Source organism: Apis florea, unplaced genomic scaffold (genome assembly GCF_048593485.1).
Source record: "Apis florea isolate Af1SG1 unplaced genomic scaffold, ASM4859348v1 contig_2272_pilon, whole genome shotgun sequence".
Classification (NCBI taxonomy): Eukaryota; Metazoa; Arthropoda; class Insecta; order Hymenoptera; family Apidae; genus Apis; species Apis florea.
The window spans coordinates 1,488,246-1,503,505 of record NW_028256549.1 but is presented as its reverse complement, the minus strand read 5'-3'; the positions used below and the strand labels follow the sequence as shown (position 1 = coordinate 1,503,505).

General features: G+C 28.4%; 1 protein-coding gene across 4 annotated transcripts; it reads right to left on the bottom strand.

Moving 5' to 3' along the window:
- Positions 1-65: 65 nt before the first annotated feature.
- hts (adducin 1-like protein hts) lies at positions 66-15,069 on the bottom strand. 4 transcript variants are annotated; one of them, XM_086902534.1, is made up of 16 exons: positions 14,548-14,700; positions 13,117-13,185; positions 10,705-11,106; positions 10,308-10,494; positions 9,856-10,238; positions 9,327-9,776; positions 9,057-9,193; positions 8,849-8,966; positions 7,203-7,316; positions 6,983-7,075; positions 6,630-6,825; positions 6,398-6,535; positions 6,228-6,299; positions 2,381-2,448; positions 1,150-1,293; positions 66-492 (listed from the first exon to the last, which is right to left on the bottom strand). In XM_086902534.1, exons 3-15 carry the CDS (start codon positions 10,813-10,815, stop codon positions 1,165-1,167), a joined length of 2,196 nt encoding a protein of 731 aa, XP_086758660.1. In that variant the 5' UTR covers positions 10,816-11,106; positions 13,117-13,185; positions 14,548-14,700; the 3' UTR covers positions 66-492; positions 1,150-1,164. The 4 variants fall into 4 exon arrangements, with proteins under 4 accessions (XP_086758660.1, XP_086758659.1, XP_086758661.1 ...); XM_086902533.1 differs by lacking the exon at positions 13,117-13,185 and having other exon boundaries at positions 14,548-15,069; XM_086902535.1 differs by lacking the exon at positions 13,117-13,185 and having other exon boundaries at positions 1,150-1,278; positions 14,548-15,069.
- Positions 15,070-15,260: the final 191 nt, after the last annotated feature.

Here is a 15,260-nt window from a genome sequence, read left to right as displayed (position 1 = left end):
AAGTGATATGAGAAAGGATATGGATATAACGGGAATAGAAAAATCAAATATCTATACAATCAAAATATTGTATAATAAGACAAGGAATTCTTTTCACATCTTTTCTCGTCAATTAGAGACGTACTTCTTTTGTCTTGTTTTATTGCATTACACAAACGGGGCTGGGGAGGCAAAATTAAATAGCGGATTAAATAGTTCAGCGCGACGCTTTAACAAATTAAAAACGTAAAAACATTAACAGTACAATATAGTTTCTTATTGTAGACGTAATGCGATGGCAGTCTTGAGTCCTGGAAAGATGCTGTGATTGTTGCATGATTATTTCAATTTTCAAATTTCTATATTCTATTTCCTATTTTCTATTTTCATTCGTTTCCGGTATATGCATTTTTGACTCGCTTTACGATCTTCGACTCTTCTCTGTCTCGCGGATTAATTCTTCATTCGATAATTGTTCTTTTATTTGCGATAAGCTTTTGCTCCTGGCAGTGTCTGGAAATAGAAAGCGGAAACAAAAATCTTTCATAAAGTACAACTATTTCTACTCATGATGCAATAAAACGCAACAGACGTATGACTTTCGAAAACGAACAAACGAAAAAAAAAAAAAAAACTACATAAGTATTCTAAATAATAACGTGTGATTGTATAAATATTATTATAGCAATCATTGCGACTATAAGATATGATATCTATTGCTGCAACTATGCGAATTACATTAGCGCCAACAGCTCTTCTACTCTATAAAAAAAAAAAAAAAAAAAAAAAAAGAAAAGGAAGACAAAAAAAAAAAGAAAAAAAAAATCCTGAGATAAAAATTTCCTACCTTTTATCTTTGTATTTCTTCTTAGTATTTCCGAAATACTGAAATTATCGATATATATATCGCGTACTTATTATTACTTATCATTACTAAATATCAAGAAATCTTAACACTTACAGTTTTTATCTTTAAATTTTTCTCGTGTGAATTATTACTTATCAATTTTGCTCGATGTAATGCGTATCGATATATAATTATACAATCAATATAATTGAGGAAAAGAAAAAAAAAAAAAGAAAAAAAATCAATGTGCAATCGAGAATTATATAGAAATTGGATATTAGAGAAAGATCAATCCCATTATCGTGTTTGACATATATACGTACCAAAGTTAGGACTACCTACGCCTCGACTGGCTTCTTCTTTTCTTTCTTCTTCTTTAGGAAAGAGGGTGTTCTAAGGCCTTTCTTCTTCTTTTTTTCCTTTTTCGGTGACTCCTCGCTAACGCTCACATCCTGCGACACGGAACCCTTAACACGGAAGGTCCCAACCGTAACCATAAACCTTTCTGCATGCACATGCAAGTAGCCAATTCTCTTCCTCCTTCTTTCTCCCTACAAGCGTGCACACGCGCACGCGCGTGTTCTTTTCTCCTAAGATCTTTTACTTGAATATAACATGTCATTCTGTCAATGGATTTATATGCATATACGTACATACATACGTACATATATATATATAAAACAAACGCGCACGCGTGTCTCATTTTCTTCTCCTTCGCCCTTTAGCGTTTTGCATGATCTTTATTATGTCCATAATAATCGGTCATCCTTAGATTCATGCAAGCGAACACTATAGGCGCACTACCTTAATTCATAGCATGATGTATCACAGTTAATGAAAAAGCAGCATTTGTGCATGATTCTTACGACTCATTTGACAGCCGAGGATGAGATTGTGAAATGATGATTTGTAAACGAAATTTAAGATTGTTCTTAGACGAAAAATTCCCAACATTTCTCACATATAAAAAAGAGATCCGAATTAAATTCGTTAGAAATATTTAGTAAAGGATAAGAATGTGTAAGAACTTGAACATTTTATGAAATATTGCTTTATATATACAGAATGAATCAATAATTGAACATGAATATGAAAAACACGAATGAAAAATAATTATTATGAGAAAAGGGAACTTACGCGATTGACAAAAGAGAAAAGGAAGATACAATTATTTATATTATTTTATATTATAACTTTGCATTGAAGAGAAAATCGAAGTTCCACGAAAATTATATCGTAGAACATATTTAATATTTTTTCTTATTGTTTTTTAATGTTATTAATCGAATAAAAGTTGTAGCATATATGATAATAACGTAACTCATTCTGTATATATATGTATATATATATATATAGAATATCACATATATATGAATTTTGTTATAACATATAGATTTAAATCCTTGAGCTTTATTAGGTTATTTATTAAGTTCTCTTAATCAGTTATACAAGAAAAATAAAATTGAATAAGATACTGTTTACTGTTTTTTGTATATTTCTAATAAAACTCGAGGATAATATAGTATTTAATAAGAATAATATGAAAAAACAAACCTCTTTACTACTTTGAGAAAATGTACTGTGATGAGCATCAGAGTGATCGCCGTTTACTGTATTTTCTCCTGTAACACAAAATGCAAAACATTATAGTATTTTTAAAAAATTTATCTATGAATATGAAGAAAGGAAAAAAAAAAAATAAACAAGAAATCATCAATATCAATAGTCAAATATACGCTTACCTCAAAAACGAAAAGCAGTATGTGATTCTTGTTCATTCTTCGAATGTTTCAAGTAAAAAGTCACGTTACAAAATCGATTGAGACAAACATTAAAATGTATATTACAAAGGATATTAAAATGGTTTGTTTGGGATTCTTGTATCTTGTTATTTTTTTTTTTTTGAAATTGATTTATTCACGAAACATGTATTCAATACAAATAAAAAGTAAAAAAAATAAAGAAAGGACTCACAAAAGGAAGTGTGCAAAAATAGCTATTTAAGAGCGTGAGTAATGCATACAATACAACTGTAAACAATAGGAAATAAATTAAACGAAAACTTTGTGAAGATAAAATATAAATTAATGTACTAATTTTATCATTTCAATTGTCTCTTTTTTCTACTTAATAAAACGTATCTTATTCGATATACATTTCTCATTGCAAATTCATGTAAATTAAAATTAAAATAAATAAAAAAAAATCTTAATAATAAACGAAAAAAAAAAATTTCCTATAGTTTGTAATAACATGCAAGAAAGAAATGATGGTTATTTTGTTATTGTTTCGTCACAAGAAGGAATAAATGTAAAAGAAAATGTAATGTACTTCAGCAAACTTCACTAAAATAAATATTATATCTTTGAAGAAGAATACTTCTGCAACTGTAAAAAAAAAAATTGATCGCGTCTTTTTTTTTTTTTTTTTTTTTTTTTTGAGAAAAATATTTCTCGTACTTTTTAAAACGCGATTAGATAATTCTTTGCTATTTTTATATATCATTCGTAAGATCATTATGCTGATTTTCTTCTTGAATATCTGTGTTGTCATTTATATCGTTAAATCGATCATAGTTCAAATTTGTAATCTCTTCGTTCGATTCTTCTTCATTTATAGAAATTAACGAAGGACATTCTTGATCGTAATTCACTGTATAAAATTTCATACAATGAATACAATCGATGCATGTATCTATAGAGTCAGAAACATCCGTGATATTATGTAATCTTTTTCTTTTATCATTTTCAAGCGAATTATTCGAATTTCTATCTTGTCCAATATTAATGACATTCGCAGTTGTATTTGACGGCAAAATAAATAAATTCTCGACTTTATTATCCTCTGTATCATGCTTATGTGATATTTTATTTTCAACAATATTTTCAATGTTATGGTTTTTCTCTACGCGGAAATTTAATTCAAACGCTTTGTCATCAATATTAGTTTGTTTCTTCTTCACTATTGTATGGAATTCGAAAATTGCATCTGCCTCCATCATTTCATCAGCTTCTTCTGCTGTTTCAAGAGATTCATTATTTTTTTCATTTATTTCAATCAAATTCGCAGAAGCAATAGCAATAGGTGCAGTTTGTTCATTTCGAAGAGATTCTTTTTCCAATTCATCATTGTTTGACGTTATCAAATTATTGATTTGCTGATCGATTACTCCGTTTTCGTGATTCACAGTATAGCAATTTTCTATTTCTTTTAGATCTACGTTTTTACTGGCTTTCACATTTTTAAATTCATCGTACATATCTATCACATGGTGAATAATCTCGTGTACAACAACAACAGAAGCATTTTGATTGTTCTGATACTTTTCGTCTTCTTTCAGCTCGTAATCATTATTTTTCACACTTAAACATGATGTTGAAGTTGACAAATGTTCAGAAACGGAAGATGATAACGATCTACATTGTTCATTTACATCTGAGAGTATGTCATAAACTTTTTCAAAAATTTCATTTAATAAATAATAAATAGTGACATACGTATCATTTACGTTCAGTTCGGCTATAATCTCATTTGCACTATCGCTGATGCCATTTTGAAAGAATTCATCGGTAGTTTCGATTAATTCTCTGACCTCAGGCAGACCCAATGTATCCAATGATTCGTTGGAACGATTTTCAAGATGTCCATTATCAAAGTATAGATCGTTATTCATAATTTCGGGACATGTTCCATTAGAAGATTCATATTTTTCGCCATCAAAATCGGACCAAATATAATTATCAGATTTATCATCTAAGCAATCTTCATTATTCCATTGCTCGTTTTTGAAATTCTTTTCTTTGCTCGATCGCGAAAAAGAATTCTGTTTCAAATCATTATCATTTTTGAGTATAAATGGTGACAATCTCAACCATTCATCCAACATCTTGTTATTGCTATGTTCATGATCGTCTGAATTTATAAAAGGAGTTAAACTATATATTAAACTCATATCAGCAGGATCTAAACTATATTTCGTTGAAATTTTAAGTCCAGAACGAGATAATGCATTCAATCTTGTTTTTGATGATGAAACATTTGAACGAATGCAGTTTACCATTTCAGCAATCCGTTCTACAGAGCTTGTATCAATCGACTTTAAATTTGTTTTCGCATCTTGATTTTGCATCCCCAAAACATCAGAATTTTTATCACAAAAATCCAATAAATTTTCGTTATTTTTCCATTTCAATGATCTGCAAACTTTTGGTTTTTTTTTATTACACAATTCTTTTCGCATTTTTTTATCTTCTAAGTAAACCAGATTTGAAACTTGTTCAAGATCATTATACTTTGTTCCTATCGAATAATTTACTTCCTCATCAATTGAAATAATCGGAGGACGAGGATAGTATTCGATTAATGTAGTTACTAACCGCTTCGCGATTATATCACTTCGAACAATTTCTAAACGTGGTTCACATCGATATAATTCAGCAACTGAATAATCACGCTTACGAACAACGCAGACTTCATTTTCAATCTTGTTCTTATACTCGCTATGACTGTAGTATCTGCTGGATGAATCAGGATCTGTAACCATATTGCCCAAAAACACTACAACTCTATTTTAATATTTGTTCCTTTTATTTACCTTCTTTCTCGTGAAGACAGAAGATAGTTATTATGATCACGGATGCTCACACCTACGTATTTAAGAAATTCGTTGCATTCATGAGAGAATGATATACGTATATGTAATATTCGATATAATATAAATCAGCTCATATATATATATATATTTTTTTTTTTTTGAAATAGACTTTTTAAGAATTTCCTCAGTTTTTATTATCCGAAATGATCACATCGTTTTTTTTAAATAGTTGGAATGATTTATAACTGACAAAGAAAATATGTATAATATGTACATAGATTTATAAAAATTAATGTGATATAAAATAAAAACGTGCATTGCGGGATAAAAATGAAAGAAAAGGAAGTTAATGAAAAGGAAATAACATTGATCTATAGCAAACAATGAATATGCAAAAATATTTATGTGAACATGCGTATATTCGTGAATATACAGGCATGCAAGGTGCAAGCGTTAGTGATCATAAATTAAAATGATAAAAACTAAAATAGCATAGAAATACAATAATTAATTGCAATATCCTCATGCTTATGGATCAAGCCTTGTAAGCCGCTATTATTAATTATTATTCAAAATGTATTTCATATAAATTTAATATGAATTTAATATATAACAAAACAGAAAAGCAGAGAAAAAATATTTACAATAGTAAACAACAAAAGTGAACACAATACAAGGCTTTTCTTATATCAATCGAACATGCAAATTACATATTCTTTCATTCATTTTTAAGAAATCTTTATCTCTATAAAAATAAGTAATTTTAGAATTGAATTTTGAAATTAGAAATTATGAAAAATAACTTACCATCACTCAACACGACTTCAGGTTGACTTGGTGCAGGCACTTGTTTCGTTTCTATTCGTAATACTCGGGGTTCTATAAGTAATTAAAACACAATTTTATTAATTAAATAATTTTTTATATTCAATATCAAGATATAAAATATATGAAAATGCCTTGAGATAATTACTCACCATCTCTGCTTTCCTCTTCTGTTTCCGATGTTACCGATACAGGTGATTGAATAGGACTTTTGGCAGTGCTTGATTCATGTGTTGCGCGGCTGACATTAAATGATGATAATGCTTCCGATTCTGATTGCGATTCATCATCTATAAAACACCATATCAATAAGATTATATTTATAATCTTAATGAATAATGTAAATTTCCAATTGACAATAAATTTATATGTTATCCTACATACAGATATCTCCTTTTTGTTTACGTTCCACTTCTCGTTTATACTGATCGAGTTCTTGATCAGTAATAGCATCGAAAGGATTTTTGGCATACGGCGTTTTATAAACCATTGCGTTGTGTTGAAACCCTCTTTGTATAATACCTTTACTGGCTGCCCCTACTAATACTACTTGTTCTCCTGTTCCGCTAATAGTGGCATCCTTCCATAAGTGAATATTTTTTATCAATATATACATACGTTTTAAAATATAAAATAAATATATCGAACATATAATTTAACGATAATTTAACAGTAAATTAAAAAATCATTAGTACTTCAATTTTAAAATTATTATTTAAAACATTATCTTATATTACCTGCATCTTTTTAGCTTCTTCCCACGTGACACCTTCTAATATATGAGATTGTGGTCCAGCTGATATCTTGTCTGCTCTACGATAATCTTTTATCTAAACAAAAGAAAACATAGCTCCAAGGATTGAATCAATTTGTGAATACAAAGTAATTACAATTGTTTTATTAAATTGTTTAAAAAAATTTATATAAATTACACTATTGAAATTTCATTTCACTTACCTGTTGTTGTATTTGTTTAAATTCCTTTGGATTGGTATTTTTCGGTACAAATTGAAGGGCACTGTCGATCTTCACCGGTGTACTGCTATGGGTCGGAGATCCGTCTGACACCCACTGCACACAAAACCAGAACGTTAGTCGACCCTCATCAATAATTCGACATCTGACACAGCATTATTATATATATATTTTCGTATTGTCTGCATATGTTATGTGTGCCTGCTTTGCTGGTGATGTCGTCGTATTATTTTAATTTTGCATGTAAGTAGCACGTTATTGATACTGCGATATTTATTTAAAACTATTAATCTTTATTCTCGTGACATTAAATAAAATGATCATGTCATATTTACTTCTATTATTAATAATGAATTTTTTTTATGTGTTTCATATTTCTCTCAATCATTCTCGCTTTCGCTCTTTCCCACTCGTTTCTTTACTCTCTCACTCCATAGGGTCGATCGATCTGGTTTTGTAAATGCAGTGGGACGAAGAGTTGAATATCCATCCCTTAGACGACACGATTTTAACAGGCACACATTCATACACAGTTTTGAATGTGAATCGGTCAAACGATGATATTCGTATGCATAATATGGTATATGGTTAATTGAAGTTCGATCCTCGTGTAGCAATATTAAAATGCCATAAACTCGAAAAAATGCTCGAGAATACAGCTTCTATTGCTTATCGAACTGATCATCAAAAAATATTTTCTTTTTCTTGTTCCTATACATGATGTCACACCATTATAAGTGAAAAAAGGGTTTTTTATTATTTCTTTCTTTTTTTTTTTTTTTTTTGAAAAATTACCTACAACACACGATAAACAGTAGACATATATTTATTCATATACCACAAGCTACAAGAGAGAGGTGCAATAAGCTTTTGTTATAATTTTAATCGATCCAAAAAAATGCACAATATCGTAATAATATTTATTTAGAACTACATTTTTTATTCTAATAATAAGATCATTAAAAATTTATTAAATGCATCCTTTTTGTTCAGGAATAGACTAAGTTTTATATTTTCTTTCCTCTCTCTATTTCTCTCTCCTTTCCTTTTAAGTGTAATTCATATATTTTCTATTATATTATGATAAAGTGGAATGTATAGAAAGTATTGACAATATAATCACTATAGAGATTATAAATAATGAGCAAATAATGTAATAATGTAATTAAACAGAGAAAATCAATGTTTCAGACTAATCTTGAACTATAGTTTTAGTATGTTTTTATACAAAATGCAATAAATTATATTAAAAGAAATGGACAATTTCGTACAATGTTATTCATTTGCTTTTTCATCACAACAAGGAAAAGCAATATTATTGAAAACTAATATTTTATATGATCTTTTTCTGTGATGATTAACGGTGATAATTAAATTTTGATAAATATTTTTTGAAGATTATAAATGTAACAACATGTATATATGTAAATATTCACAAATCTTAATGTTAAAGAGTATTATTTTTATAATATTATGCAAGATCGTTGTAATTGCTTGCGCAAATTTTTTTCCCCATACATTATTTTATACTTTTATATTTATATCAATTTTGTTGATCTTTCAGTTGATCTTATAAAAGCACGCCGTTACATCTACTCATCTTTATTCTCAAAAGTGATGACTTCTACCTTTGTTATTTTCTTCGGATCAGGAGTTCCTGTTTCAAGTATCTCGACCTTTTGATATACATTGGGTGAATTTAACCAACGTGATCTATCTGTACCTTTACGACCACCTTTCCAAAGCCTATAAAAAATAGGGATTATAAATGGAAGAATTTTTTTTTGTTAATTGTGTAACAATATATGACAAATTTTATCTAAGAAACATATTTACCCTTGTTTATATAATTCTTCTTCTTCCAGTAAATATCCTAAAGACGAGACCGCTGGCGGTACTTCCACATCATTTCGAGGCCGCGGAGGTTCTCCTTTCACTAAAGGATTTCTGTATATATAACCAGTTCGGAAACCCTGCCAAATTATATTATTTATATTATATTAGATTATATTTGATGAATATATATGAAATAATTAATAAATGAAAATTAAATGCATTATTTTTTAAATAAGAGAATGAAAATTAAAAAAAAATCTATATACTTACAGCGTTATCGAGCATCCGCATAAGAGCTTCGAATTCAGTTCCACCGATTCGCCAACGCTTTTCGAGTTTCTCAGTAAGAGCTGTAGTTTCAGAAATTGAAACCGTTTGTTGCGGTGTTGGTGGTTTTCTCGAAGCTTCGAATATAGCTTTTTTAGATTCCTCAGAAATAAGATTTAAATTATCCAAACCGGCAGGCATTAATTTCAATTGAGTTTCACAAGCTAGGACCATATTATAAACATTGAAGAAAGCTTCTTCGACAGTTTCTCCACAACAGAGAGCACCGCGATTCGTTAACAACATGATTTTGTTCATCGGACCAAGATTTCTTGCTATTTTCTCTTTTTCCTCTGGTTCAAAAAATCCACCTATATATTGATGCGTGCTTACCTCTCCTATTACTATACTTTCTTGTCCTATTGGCAATAATCCGCACTTTAATGACGAGATCTAAGAAAAATAAATTAAATATTATTTTTTTAAAAGTACAATTAAGAGATATCTAAAATTATGTTATTTTTATACTGACAGCAGTAACGGACGGAGTGGTAATATGAACAATGCATTTTATATCGGGTCTCGCAGCATGAATTGTTGAATGCAATTGAAATCCTGCCACATGAACTCCAAAATTGGTTGTTCCTTGTTCTACGATTGTTCCTTGCATATCAACTTTAATCAAACTTGAAGCAGTAACTTCATGATACAATAAACCATACGGATTAACTAAAAAGTGTTCTTGATCTTGATTTAAACGAGCTGTAATTTGTCCTCCAACACCTTGAGTCCAACCATAGAGATCAAGCAATCTAAATACTGCTGCCAATTTGCAGCGCAGTAATTTCTCTCCCTTTGCATAACCCATACTTTCGACACCACGTATATCATTGATAGGTAATACACAATTTGAATCTATAAAAAAATTAATTATTTAATTACTTAATTTCGAGCAAATATTTGAATGATATTTTACAAACATACTTTTAAAAATATTTCCGTTGAATCGAGCACCTTGTGCACCCATCATGTCCGAGATTTGTTGTAATAGACCCGATGGTCCAGCACCATCTTTCATTTGTGTTTCAATTATACGTTCTAATTCTTCTCGAAAAAGTCTCGAATTCATCATCATTTCGACTCTCTTCCTCCTTTCCATCTCTCTCATATCCTATGAAAGAAATAATATAAATATTTAATTTTAACATATTTTTCAAATATATTTTATTAAAGCTATATATGCGAATATTAAAAGTACTTGTTTTATAGTATTAGAAATCTTAATATATGATAGAAAGTTCATTTAATATCAATTGGAAACATGATGAACAATACATGATAAAGAATATAAGAAAAAAAATCCATTTTTTAAAAATCTTACCGCATCGATATCTGCAGGCCGCATTTTGCTCTTTTCTTCTTCTGTCAAACCATCCATTACTCCATTCGTATGTGGTTCGGACAACGGTTGTTGTTGACTTGTGTCTGCCATTCTTATTTTTTTACTTTACTTTTTTTACTTACTTTACTATTTTTTACTGTCTCTTTACCAATTCCTTTTTATTTTTTTCCAAATTATATTTTTCTTTTGTATTTTTTATCGTATCTCTATTCGTTATCACTATCACCACCACTATCACACTACTATTCACCACTATTATCACTAGCACTGTCACTGTTGTCTTCGTCGTCACCACCGTCGCCACCACCGCCACCACCACCACCGCCTCCTCCTCCTCCACCTCCGCCACCTCCTCCTTCCACCCCCGCCGTTGGATACCGGCTAAAACAAAATATTTTAATATTATTATATAGAGGTATATATTAAAAAATTAAAAAATAAAATGAAAAGCTTAATTCAGTTATTTTTTTATCTTTTCATTTAAACAATAAAAATTTTATTATATTTTGATTTTTTTATGTTTTTGATATGCATAGTACATATTGAATTATTATTTATTTAAAAAATAAATTTGATCATATCTTTTTTTTTTCTTCATTTTAAATGTAAAAAGAAATGAACGCAAGAAAACCGACAGAAGATAGCAAACGATCAATAAAGTTACGAGTAACAGTGAAGTAGAGTAAGGTGCGTCGAACGCACCAGTAGATGGTAGATAGAAATGACAAGAATCCCTAGTACGACTGAAATCGTAGCTTTCTTTTTTCAAATTCTTAGTAAGTTTATTTATATCACGTGTTTCTATTGCTGTGTTTTACGTCTGTTCCCTCATTCTCATCTTAAAACCACTTTTAATTTCCGCATTATATTTTTCTTTTTAGTTTTTAAATATATAACCTATATTTTAAATATAAATATTTTTTATAATTACATGTATACATAAAAATATAAATATAAAATTTTCTGAAAGTAATTGAATAAGTTTAATGAATTTTGGCATAATCGATTCATAATAGCATTTTAATGAAAATAATATGTTAGAATACTTTCAGGACATTACATTAATCTTAATTTAATTTTCATTCAATGATTTTTCAAACTAGAGAACAAACGGTAAATAACAAATTGAAAATTTTTTTTAAATATTAAAATATTAAAATATTGTGATAAAAAAATGAAAGTATAAATATATTTTATTTGTTTCTAATTAAATATATTAGGCAACATAATATCTCTTATAATCTTGTTCAATGACTCTTAATAATTCGGAAGCATACGTTTAACCCAAATTCATAACTTCCGCAAATATTACTTTAAAAGAGTAAATCATAAAGAGTATTGAAATTCTTTCAATTATTTTTTATAATCACAATATAGTTTCAAAATAGTTTCTCACAACATTTCTATCTAAGCAACAAATCTGTTGCTTTTTGATATTTTTTTTTTACTAATTAATGTTAAACCAAATATTTTATACACAATTATAGAAAAAATAAATTTATTAAATAATTTCTAAAATTCTGGTAAATCTAACAAACTATGTTCATGATTTACAATTATCATCTATGAATTCATTGAGTTAAACACTGAAAAAAAATTCAATAATCACTGAACAAATAAAAAATACATTGTCTTAATTCTGAGATAATTAATCTCACATGTTCGATTCTCACTAAATTTTTATTCTAAAAGAAATAAATAAAAAAATTTATATAATTCTGATTCTATTTACTTAAATGTACTAAAATAAAAATTTTAAGACTATTTGATATTTGTTAATATCGAATTTGATAATAAAATTTATTATTAAAAAATAAATTTAGCTATAAAAAATAAATTATAAAAAACGATAACAAATGATATAGATATTTTTATTAAAATACACTTTTTTATATCTTCCTATTGATTTACTGAAGGAAAAAATAACAAAAAATAAAAATTTTTGAATTAATTTTTTTTATTTATATGTGCACATGATTATTATGATCAAGTAATTCTTTAATTATAATTTTTTTCAATTAATATTCATCAACGTTATTTAATAATGAATTAATTGAATTCTCGTTATTTGTGCTTAATCATCATTATCTTGCTATGATTAATTTTATAAATATTTTGTCTTTTTACAAATTTCTTAAGAAATTATTTAATTTCTACATGAATTTCAATATGTATTATCAAAATTTTAATTTTGAATTGCTAAAATCAATATAGTATAATCAAATATTGTTACTATTATTTTATTAAAAAATTTAAATATATAAAAAACTGATAATGTATTGAACTATTGAGATAATCAGCTGAATGCACATATTACGTGTGAGATATTTAATGCGACGCGTCCGCTGTTTCTCGATGCGATGATGTCATAACTTAAAACGTAAAACTCACTATCGTTGCTCGTTAGGCAGTACACTATATTACGTTTATCCAACGATGAAAGAGTACGATTATCATAATCTAAATAAAAAAAAAGAGAAAGAATTTTTTTTTAATTATTTAACAGTGAACATAAAGCTTCTGCTACTATATTTTATGTAAAAAAAAAATCTGTATTTTATTATTAATAATAATATTTTTTTAATAATAAAAATAATAACTAATAATTATAATGAAATAAATTAAATTTGGATCAATTAAAAAATGAAGTCCAAGAGATAAAAAAAAACACTGTTGAACATACAGGTGAACATTCCTTCTATAGAATCGAAACTCGAGAGCAGCAAGTTTATTTCCAAGCGACGATAGATTGCGCGCGGGCGGTTGAGAGTTGTTATAAGAAAAAAGATGTTCATAATTGAATACTATAATTTATTACCATTATATTTCAAATTATATTTTCTATAAAAAAAAAAATGTAATCGATTTAAAACTTTGTTTAAGATATTTACATATTTATAGATGTTATACTAATATTTTGTCTCCGAATTCGATCATAAGGACGTCGAGACGAACTCAGCGTATGATTATTCGTGTGATACGCCCAAATGACCATTACATGTATGTCAATTTATTACTCTACAAACAAATGCGAGCAATCTGATATAAATGCGCACGCGCACGACCGCGCATTGAGTAAATTTTATTGTATAAAAAAGTTAATTTTTACTATGATTGTGTTTTGTCGAATTTTCGTGACATCTTTGCATTTGGATATATAATGAATTAATTAAATGCATATAGAATATAATGAAAAAATTTGACTCGAATAATTTTTTGATACTGACATACTTATTTATCATTATCACTTTTGGATAAAGAACATTGAAATAATATGAATTTTCAAACGAAAATTAAAAACGAAAATTAAAATTTTGATTCTAATATTTTCCCGCCGGTATACATACATATATATATATATAAAATACTACGAAATATATCAAATAAAAAATAGAAATATGAAAATATATTATCGTTTTTTAAGTTTAAACTTTTAATTTAAACTTAATGTTTGACACGAACATAGCAAGAAAAGAAGGTCAATGGTTTAACAATGCAAATGGCGATACAGCAATGGAGAGTAATGGTTTTCAATGGCGCAATTATGACAGCAAAAATCATAATAATAATTATCAACGTATTTTTATGAAATATTCCATAACCAATGAAAAATATGATTCACAAGACTAAAAGGTTGTGTATGTACAAATGTATAAAAAAACATCCAAGATTGCCGCCTAATCGACACGACACACCCCTTACGCTACGTCATTCTTGTCAATTATTTAGAATCGCCTTTCGTATTTTAATAATATTATGAGTTTTAAAACGAATCATATTCACATATGATATATTCTAATTTAATTATTTAAAATGACTTACCTAACACAAAATTAGGCGACTATTGTAGATGATCGATATATCCGTATTCGTTTGGGGAACCGTTTGACTCGCTGTTCGTATCACCGAGCGGTCGTTCCGTTCGGTGGACAGCTTCCCCGGCCCCGTCTCCGTCGATGCTCTTCCGGCGGCTGGCAAACCTTCCCCAAACCTCCTCCACTTTCTGGTTCGCTCGTACTGCCACCACCACTATTCCTACCACCACCACTTCCACTTCCACTTCTACTTCTATCTTCTCCTCTCCACTTTCGTTTGCACTAACTTCGTTCTTTATATCTTTCTTTCTCGTTTCAAGTTTTCAAGTTTTCAATTATATTAATTTTTAACCTATAATTTTATCATTTATTTAATAATATTTATGCTTATGAGAATCTTCATACTTGATCTCTATTTGACAATATATAGAAGTAAATAATCGTAAATAATATATTACAACTTCATTATCGAGGTTAATACTTCTTCGTCTCTACTCTACTCTCTGCATTCCTGTTTTTTCCTCGAACTAATTGTACAATGAACACGCGGATCTTGCGCACAATACTAATGCGCAACGTGTAGTTAATCTACGAAACTTTAGGAACAAACCAACGAGAGATCGCTTCTCGAAAATCTGATTGGTTAACTTTTAAATTAACGTCCAATCAAAATATTTGAATTTTATACCAACCAATAATATTAAAGATATAATACGAACG